Source organism: Athene cunicularia (assembly GCF_003259725.1).
Source record: "Athene cunicularia isolate RWA chromosome 3 unlocalized genomic scaffold, athCun1 chr3_part1, whole genome shotgun sequence".
Classification (NCBI taxonomy): Eukaryota; Metazoa; Chordata; class Aves; order Strigiformes; family Strigidae; genus Athene; species Athene cunicularia.
This window is the reverse complement of record NW_020799097.1, coordinates 58,784,134-58,794,172: the sequence shown is the minus strand read 5'-3', so window position 1 is coordinate 58,794,172 and position 10,039 is coordinate 58,784,134. Positions and strand designations below refer to the sequence as shown.

At 45.8% G+C, this 10,039-nt stretch overlaps 1 protein-coding gene across 1 annotated transcript in view; it reads left to right on the top strand.

The window, feature by feature from the left end:
- Positions 1-7,556: 7,556 nt before the first annotated feature.
- ECHDC1 (ethylmalonyl-CoA decarboxylase 1) overlaps positions 7,557-10,039 on the top strand; it is a 66,211-nt gene continuing 63,728 nt past the window's right edge. Inside the window, exon 1 of the mRNA XM_026845740.1 lies at positions 7,557-7,578. Within this exon, the coding sequence (XP_026701541.1) occupies positions 7,557-7,578 (22 nt within the window). The remainder of the gene's footprint in view (positions 7,579-10,039) is intronic.

Here is a 10,039-nt window from a genome sequence, read left to right as displayed (position 1 = left end):
CTGCAGAAGTGGCTCTGTTCCCAGCTCTGCAGCTTCCTCTCCACTCCCACCATGAACCTGCAGGCCCAGGAGAACCTTTCTTAGAGGATTGCAGTAGGAAGCAAGGCTTGTGTTCTGCCAGACTTAATTCACTTTCAACTGTAGTCAGCTGAACGAGGTACGTATTAACGGGCAGGAAAGCACCTTTAGGCTGATGCAGTGCAACTGCATGCACAGCTAGAGAGAAACTCATGTGCTGACAAAATACTCTTCCTACCCCTTGCTTTGAATGCCATGGAGGGTTCGACTTTGAGACTGCTCTCTTCAGAGCTGCTGCTGCAGAGTGGTATCACACGAAGATTCTGATTTAGAGTCCGCTTTCTGCAGAGGACACAGAAAATTGCTGTCTTAAGAATGAGGTGTTCATAGGCTGAGACTGATACTATGACAGCATGATGCATTCCCAGGGGAAATAGCAACTGTAATGCTCTTGGACAAGTCCAGTTGGTCTAATGTTTGGAGTAAGCTCACAGAGCCTCAAAGGTGAGGTTAGCAAATGCTTACTATCATGCACCACCCTCCTTCGTGATATGAAGCAGGTAGTTAATAATCAGGCTCCCAGCTGACTAAAGCACATAAGCACATGATGAACTGCTTGAAGTTAAACATTTGCCCAAGTATTTTACAGATAGAAAAGGTGATAGCAAAAGGAACATTCAACTGAAAAGGAAGAAAAGAAGCGTATTCTGGAAATGCTCATGACAATTCTTTCAAGTCCCTATACTTCAATATAGTGTTGATTTTGTTCCTCCCTGCACCCTAGCACAGATATGCAGGGCCAATCTGGAGTGATTCACCCTGGAGGGGTCTCTATTTCAGTGGAAATTACTTTAGGAGTGTAATTTATTCTCATTGTTAGTAATTGCATACTTTTCTGGAAGCGAAAGTGAGTAGTATTTAAAAGGAGTAGCAAACAGAAGTGGAAGAAGACCTACAATAAACTCTCTTGTTTACTAGCCATGAGCAAATACAGCTTGCTCCAGATTGTGCATCCTTCTGCTACAGCAGACCCCGGACCTCAGAGCACCCCAGAGCCATGTGCACCTGCTATAAATAGCCACCGAGGGCTGTTTGAGAGTCTTCTGAAGGTACTAAATATTTTTGCAGAACTAGATCTTTCATTTGTCCTTCATGGTATGACACAACATGAAATTCTATTGCTATGATATATTAACTTGGATATTTGGGGCCTGGCTGTCATTTAGAGTAAAATAGGCAGTAAAAGCACCGAGTTGGTATAGAATTTATGTCTACTTCAAGATCTTTCACACTTTCTGCATCATGTAAAATGTGCCAAAGACAGCCATATTCCTCAGTGCCATGCTTGTCATGCTCTGAGTTCCCCACGGACTCAGTGGCACCTGTGAGCAGGACCATGGAGCAGCGCTGCTGCCCCCTCCCTGCAGGTGCTTTCATCCCAAGCCTTCAGTGAACAAGGTTCATCATGAGCTTCTAGCTGTTAAGATGTCTCCAGAGTGAAAGCAAAATATATATCCAGAGGAACGAATAAACGTCGTTCCCAATGCACAGGGCAAAGTGCAGGAGGAGATGCAGGAGTGGGTAAAGCCTGCTGGATCATCTCATGTCAGATTCCTATGGGTCCCAGGAGAACATGTGGGTCTCACTCCTCACTACCTGTGGTCCATGAAGTTATGCTGAGCGGTCTGCAGACCCATGTGAAAGATTAGCATCTTTTGCATCTGCAGGGAATGGTTTGATGCTAGCAGTGTCTTGTGGTTTGTCAAAAAGTAGGCACAATCCTTTGGTCCATGTAGTGCAGAATATGAGTTTGATCTTAAGCACTATATTGTGTTAAGAGGTGGCCCATAGCAGCCTAAGAGTGTACTAGAGAGCAACAGCAAATTGTTGTACAGCAAGGGTGGGATTCTCTACAAACACACAAACTTTCACAGGGCCACTAGCCAGACAACATATATCATTTCCAAGGGATGACAAGAGCTCTTATTGGTTTTTTATGGGCCAGAGCTGGGTTGACTGCATGGCAGTTGCCAGACAAGCCAAAGCTGTCAAACCTAGAAACTCCTGCTGGCCCACTGCTTGACACAGAGGACATCATCCAACAAGAGCTGAATTGTTCATCAGCTGCTCATCATGAACCTCCTTGTAGTGCCTGAACTCATGTGGAAAGGGCAAATACATCCTCGGAGGATTTCTGTCCTGCTGCTGCTTCCCTGGCACCTGACAGACTGATGGGCACCAGAGCATGCAGCAGTTGAATGAAAGAAAAGGTCACCACGAAAGGAAGCCAAAAGATCAGGCACTGTTCCAGGCACGGCTGCTGATATATAAAATATAATCCAATTGGCGTGCAAACTCTTGTAGCTGCCAAACATATCCCACGAAGAGCTCAGGGTGGTCTCCAGGGCTGGACCACTGCAAGGAAAAAATGCACTAATGGCAGCAAGATGGGGAAGCCTTGCCAAGTCAGGACAAATATCATGTGTATACCAGTTTCCATGCCTGTGAAGACAACTCTGTTATGTCTATGAGAAAGGACTTACACATGGGTGTGGTCATGCACATGGTCACATGCACATGCACAGCTCAGGCACAGACAGCCCAAGAGGGCTCACAGCAGCATCGCCCTGCGATGCCAACAGCATCAGAGGCTGCTGCTTACTCAGACTGCAGTGTGCCCTGCCGCTGAAGGGCACTTTGCACGTTGCCAGTGCTAATGCCTGTGCCCCACCTGGCAGACAATATCTGAGCAGAGGTCCAGCTGAAAACAAACCCAGAGGGAAAATAACGACTTGTTTAGTCTGAGGCGCTCCCTAACTCAGTTTGCCATGGATCCCCACTTCTGCTGGCGACAGCGCAAGGGAGGCTTTGAACATGTGCAGCAGGGCCAGTCTTGTCCCTTCTGATGACACTGTGAAATCAGATCTGTGTAGCTGCACATGAAACCCCAGGCTGGTTCATGCAGGTCAGACTTGGAGGAGCATTCGAGGGTTTGTTTCAAGGAGACTGTTTGTTTATCTGGGCCATCCTTTTAGACTAAAATAGAAATAAGCATTAACCATGAAGAATCCCCCTAGGTACTTAAATGATTTAAGATCACTTGAGAGCCCAGTTGCTGGCTGACCTGGCTTCTCTCCCTTTTTCTCTTCACCCACTCCTTCCCAGATGTGTCCAATCCCCTTGCTGCAATGACTCTGAGATTTGCGGAACCCCATGGTGAACGGTTTGGCATGTTAAATCCTCAGCACATTAAGCCATCAAAAGAAAATTCATTTTTCCCTAGCAGGCCAGAGCACTGACACACCTGTTGCACAGCCTCTGACAACCACCAGAAAAGGGTGGAAAGATGGGGGTAAGAGCAGCAACAGTGGCAGTCTGTGGGTAAACTAGTGTAGGCTCCCCCTTTGGGACAACATCCCCAGAACACTCACCTTTTAATCTGAAACAGTGCATTTCCTGACCTGTTTTGTGAATGACAAAAGCAGTGAAAGGTAAGTTAAGAGTGTAGCCTTTGATCTTGCTAGTGCTTTGCAGTTTTTGAGTGAAACAATCGCAATTCAAAAATGCAGTAGATTTGCTTTCTTGGCTTTCTTTCTCTTGGCAGCCAGCAGACAGAAGGTGTTGAAATAAGAGATGTCTTGTCCAGCTGGAGCAGTTGATTGATATTCAGGATCATTTCCACTGGGAGGAATAATCAATTACATGAATCACATGTCCTTCAGTGTGAACATATTTAACCTACAAAGCACAAAGCCTTGATCTCCTGATCACATTTGGAAGGAGTGGGCACTTCCCACGCTCAGCACACTCTAGCCTGCCACGCCAGCAAGCTCAATATCCACGAAGTCCAGTTTCCGTTGCCTCCCAGGAAGACCCATGATGCTTTCTCTTTTTTTGCTGTCAACACACGTTTGTCTTTGTCTCATACGCTCATCCCAGGCTTGTGACTTGACAAACTTCTGCACCGCAACATGCTGTGCAGTCTTTACTGGTCACTCCTCTTTTCCTGAGGTTTTGCTAATGGCAGCTGGTGGCTGCTCCCATTGAGTCAGGAGAAGCACCACTGGTGTGCTGTCATGTCTCTTGTGTAGTCTTCTTTTAGGACAGGAAAAACTGTCAGGACTTGTGCACTCTAGGTCTTCAAGAGGTTGATTTCCTGGTGTCTTTTCTCTGCATAAGAACTCTATAGTGGGAGGGGGAACAGCCCTGTACAGCTCTCTGCCCCTCTCAGTTATAGGCCAGTGATTCACTCTAATGCAACAAACCCATTCATGGTCTACATGAGGCTTAGTCCTGCAAGTATCTCATGTCTGCACTGGGCAACATTGAGGTTAGCACTTGTATTTGTATTATTTTTCCTGCTCTTCAGCTTTTATGTTCTGGTTCTCTCTTTCATTTGTTCATGCCTGGTCCACTTATTTTCTCCTTACATTACACTTAGTTTCTTTCTGTTATGTTTTTGTCTACCAGGAAAGTGTTGTTTCCAGTTGCTCCTTTCCCTAATTCCACATGCAGCCCTGCGTACCCCTCTCTCTGTAAACCCATTCTTTTGCTTGACCCAGACTAGTCAGCCAGTTTCTGGGAGCTGTTTTGAACTGCAGCAGAGCACTCTGTACAGACTTGAAATGTCAGTACGTGCACAGACTTGAGATTTCTAGTAATGGGCCTTCAGAGACCAGAGAACTTTCCTGAAACTCAAACCAGCTTTAAGCCAATAGTTGTTGATTATAAATTACATCAAGAAATAAAATAATATTGGGAATTTAGAAGCACGTACATTTACTTTTCCAATATTTTCTATTTACTTTCATTTTTTTCTGCTCTCTTCTACAGAAACATAAATCTGTGAATTGATGATCAGTTCTGGCCCTGCAAAGACTGGGAATTAACATTATCGGGTGTGCTGAGTGCATTATCTAGGAGTACGCTGACTGTGTGTGCATACGTATCTACACATGTGACAGGTATGTGACAATGTGGCTTCACCAAAGGTGGCAGGTGTAAGCCTTGCATTGTAAGAGAGCAGATTTTCCTTAAAAAAGGTTCAGTTCTTGAACATAGAAATATCCTGAATACAGACATCTGCATTTTGAGGCTTTATCAGTGTTCATGCTTCCAAAAAGGAAAATAAATCTCCAAATCTCTAAAGCAAAACTACTATTATAAAAAATGCGTTTTAATTTTTCTGAGTGCTTCAGTGACTGCCCAGTGTCCCACTCTCAAGCCTCACACCAACCTGCTAGACTATCGTTCTTGTACCAAAAGGATGTGAGAATGAAGGTGGTGAGTGGCGCTGAAAATGCATACTATGCCTAATCTGAATCCTTGTGTGTGAGAAAATAATGAAAACATTCATCTGCCCTCAGTGTTATGATAATTCCTTAATTATCATTTGTACTGCACTCTGAAATTCTCTGGTGGGAGGCAGGACTCTGTGGTTACCCTTAGCAGTAGTAGCAGGAGTGGTTTCAGCCATGCAAGCAGGACTGGTTTGGTGGCTGAGTGCAATGCCGTGCCCTCTGCTGTCGTGCCAAAAACTCAAAAGTTCAAAGGTATTTCGTGGGTCTTGTTGCTTTGGCCACTTCTCCCCATCTAATATTGAAATCTGATGTGGTTTTTGGAAGAGGCAGCTTCCCCTAATCCAGCAGGGCTGTTTTCATTCTAAACAAACCTCTCACAGTAGGTCTGGAGCCCGCGCTGCTTTGTGCCTGTTGGCTCCAACAGCGGTTCCCCAGGGCAGCACGGAGGTGGGAAGCAAGTGCCAATGCCTCCAGCCAGCAGTGCTTGCTCCAGCATGGCAGCAGCCCCCCGACAAGCCATCCAGACCCCGTGGCCCCATGCAAATCCCGTGCTGCATCAGTGGCAGCCCCACTGGAGCATGAGCTAATGTGGGGGGAGAGTGATGGAGTGCTGCTGGATGGGGACCCCAGCTCTGGTGGCAACCAAAGGAGGAACAAGAGAGGGGTGGGGGTGGTGGGTAGAGACAATGGGAAGTGGGAGGGGGAGCCTTGTGAGAAAAGTCCCCCAGAGGATGAATGGGGATAGAGAGGGATGCTGGAGGGTGACTGAGCAGAGGGATGAAAAGCTGGGGAATGGGGTAAGGACAGGGGGCTAGGAAGGGGAAAAGATGGTGACATGGGAAACCATGAAAAGGAGGACAGAAGAGGGAAAATAAGAAGAGAGGGTGATTTCAGACTCCCATGAGGGAAATCAGATGCTGGGAAATGGAAGGAACTGTCTAGGGGGTGGAGGGACATGGGGAGCAGACCAGCATCGGGACAGCATGAGGACTGATGGGAAAGCTGTGGGTAAAAGGGCGATGAAGCAGAGAAAAGGTAATGGGGACAAGGCAGAGGGAAGCTAGACATAGAGTAAGAAGCATAAAAAAGGAAAGAAAACATGCAAGAGGTTAATGTAATGGAGAGAAATAAAGAATGAAAGTGAACGAACAAGGAAATACCCAGGACTTTTAGAAACTTCAGTTCATTCAGACTTGTTCCAGCCCAGTTTTTGGGGGTGACTCTTGGGATGGGCTCAGGAGCCTGTGTTAAACAAACTCTGCTTTTTGGAAATGTCCTTCCAATAGTAATGAAGCAGGATGCTTGAAAACTGGCATGTTTCCTATAACACAGAGGAGATGTAAGGAAAGAAAATAATAGACTTGTCCGTAAAGACAATAATTACAACCACATGCTCTTATAGCAGAACTATTTTTAAAGGATAATTCTAGTATTTTTGTTTATTAACTGTCACTGGGGAGGAAAAGGACCATAGTGTAATAAGGAATTAACCAACCTGTGTTTGCATCACTGCCTGCTGCTGGTTGGACTAGTGCTTGGAGGCTGTAGGATAACTCCTGTGCCATACACCATGTGGTAGCAGGTGGGGAGCCGAGGTACAGTTTCACCAGTGGTTTTAGCCAGCCTGGTACTGCAGTGCTGCTGGAGAGGCTGCGCTCCCAAAGCCGGAGCCGTGGGGAGGAGGAGACCCTCTCCTGGCAGGGAGTGATGTCTCCTGTCTTTGTCTGGGGGACCCCGGATCCCTGTTGGGCACTGGCTGGCTGGGAAGGGGCTGGTTTCCAGCCAGTTCCTGCTGGCTTGGCTCCTTCTGCCTCAAAGGCTGAACAAAAGCAAGGGAATTCAGCCCTGAAAGCAGCCAACTCTCTTCATCATCCGGTACTGCCAAATTCTCGGAGCAGAGATTTTAATTGCATGCAAGCAGTGCCGTGAGAGCAAGGTGGAGACTGGGGGGTAGTCTTTCCATCAGATGTCTTGATGTCATGAGCTTCACAAGGTACCTACCTGATAGCATGATGCTGCTTTTAATCTTTAGAATGCTTCTCAACCCTGAGCATTTGAATTTCAGCTGTTCAGCTCACAGCTTATCCTGTTCCTGGCACAGGGAAGGAAAGACCACACACGAAAAAGAGATGCACGTGGCATTGCCTGTGGATTTTTGGCTCATTTCTGCAGCCGCTGTCCCTGGAGGCTCTCGGCTGAAGCCCAGAGAGCAGAGGCTGGCAGCAGAGGGGTGCAGCCATGCCGGGCAGTGCAGAGGCAGGTGAGCCAGGCAGGATGCAGGAGCATTGCCACTGTCACTGGCTGGTGCCACACGTGCTCCCACCCCACACCCTGCAACCCGTCCTCTCTGTGCCCCCACCCCGTCACTGGGAGGATGACTAACCTGGTACATGTACCAAGGACAGATGGGGAGTATGGCTGATCACAGGGCAGAAAAACCCTTCCCCGTCTGGTACCACTGACTGTATGGAAAGCCACCCCCCAAGCTGTGCCAGTGCCTTTATCCTAGTGCCCGTGGAGATGCACACCCCTAACAAAAGCCACTGTGTTTTAGCACCCCAGAGCAGAGGCTGCTGATGAACAAGTTCAGCAGATGGCACAGGCTGACACCACTCACTGGAGCTCTCCTCCTAAGGATTTTTTCTGCGCTAAAATGTGCTGAAAACTTTAAAAAGCATTAGCAAATATAGTGGTTAAGTACTCTCCTTCATTTCAAATATCTTGTTTACTGCATGTGACATTAGAGAGCCCCATTTTAATTTCATGTTCAAAGAGATACGTATAGGTGTCAGTGTGCACCAAGGGAACTGCTGTGTGGTAGCCCTCCAAATAGAGAGGTGGTGAGAAGCCTGCCTGTGATGCTGCATGGGGAGGCATTTGCCAAAGGCAGCGACTTCATTAAAGAAAACAATAAGGTAAAATTCTGTAAAAATCAGATGTGCCTGAGCAGCAAGCTCTTTTGGAAATCCAGCTGGAAGAAATGGCATTTGTTCCATGAAAACAATGAGAATCACTTAACATTATAAAAACAAAGCATGCATTTGATGAACTCTACTGAACAAGAAAAAAAATAGTATGAATACCTGGCACTAAGGCTAAAAATTCTCATCATATTTGACTCCTCAAAATATCTGCTTACAGATGGGAAAACAGCTTTATTTACTTCATAACTGTCAAGGCTATAATGTCTTAAAACAAGCCTCCTGAGACTTTCATTGGGGTTTATAGGTCTTTTCTTACTGATGTAAGTGTTCTTGGAAAATGGTTTGTGCTCTGGCATCTCATTAGAAATAGAATTGTATTGACTAAAACTGACTGTAAATAAACCTGCATACAAGCAGGCTGTTTCTTGCCATGGTCCATATCCTGATAGTGCATTCATGTATACACTTGTTAGGGCCTTCTTTTTTTCAGAGATGCTGACACATGCAATTCCTGCTCATGATCATGAACATTTGTGGATGCACCAACCCTTTAAAAATCAGGTAGTTTTCTGTATTTTTCTGTTTTTCTGGTTCCACTTTAGCATCTCAACACCATATTGATATGGTGTGGACAACGTGAATCTGGTCGCCGCTTCCCTGCTCTGTGGTTACAAATTGCTACTTCCTACTCTCATTATATTGATTATTTTTAATAGGGTAGTGAATTACCATGGAAACTGCCAGTCCATTTCTTCTCCTGCATCCTGGCATATCCAATTAGCTCAGAAATGTAGTCTGAACTAGCTGTCTCTGACAGCAGTATCTGTGGATAACTGTGTTCATGGACTGATTCTTGTTCATAGAAGGAAAAGCAAGCTAATGAAAGTGAGAAAAAGGGTCTCCTCCTCTGGGAAATGCCTGGTGCCCCAAAAAACAAAGTTGGAAAGGGCTGGGATAGCTTAACTTCTCTTCAGCAAGGGCTACCTGTGAGTTTACATGCTTGTGGCTTTGCCATTTTTTTTTTTTTTTTTTTTAAATGTTATGTGCCCATATATAGGTGTATGAACATTAGCTATGCTTTTTGTGAACTTTTGCTTATTGGCTGATCCAGGACTACCTGCTAAGGCAGGAATTTCCTGGGAATTCCAGGTATTTCTACACATGAGCAAATTACACTAAAACTATTAGCAGCCTGGGTTTAATAAAAGAAAAATTGTATTTGTATGATGCAAGGCCTGAAACAGAGGACAACTTCACTGGTCAGGCTAGTTTAATCCCAGGAAAATGTATCTGCTTTCTGGAATAGCTTATAAAATGATAGGAAATAGGGATGGAATGAACTTCGGGAAGAGTCTTAAATATCAAGGCAAGATCAGCCAGGCTTGAACTGCCTCAGAGAGCTCCCCTTTGCATGCCTTGCTATCCCTAATGTTGGAAGAGGTTTCTCCAAAGGCTAAACAGGACATCTGACATTGCACTTCATTTTAAACCCCTCTTTCTTGTCTTACCTGCTATTGCCATGGAGAAGTGGGTTTCCCTTTCTCTTTGCAGCATTTGCTTTTATATCCATCAGGCCTTTGCATCAGAGATCCTACTCCAGCCCTGTCCGTTTGCCCTCTGCAGAAGATGGTTACCAGAAGGGTCCCTGCTGTAGAAAGCCTGAACATGGTCCTGCACAAGCTTTAGACAAGACCCTTGTTCAGACTTGTTTACTTCATTTAAACCATCAGTGCTGTCAGAGCACAATCAGAGCCAGAGGAACATAAAAAACTGCCTCCTCAGGATAGTCAGATGTGT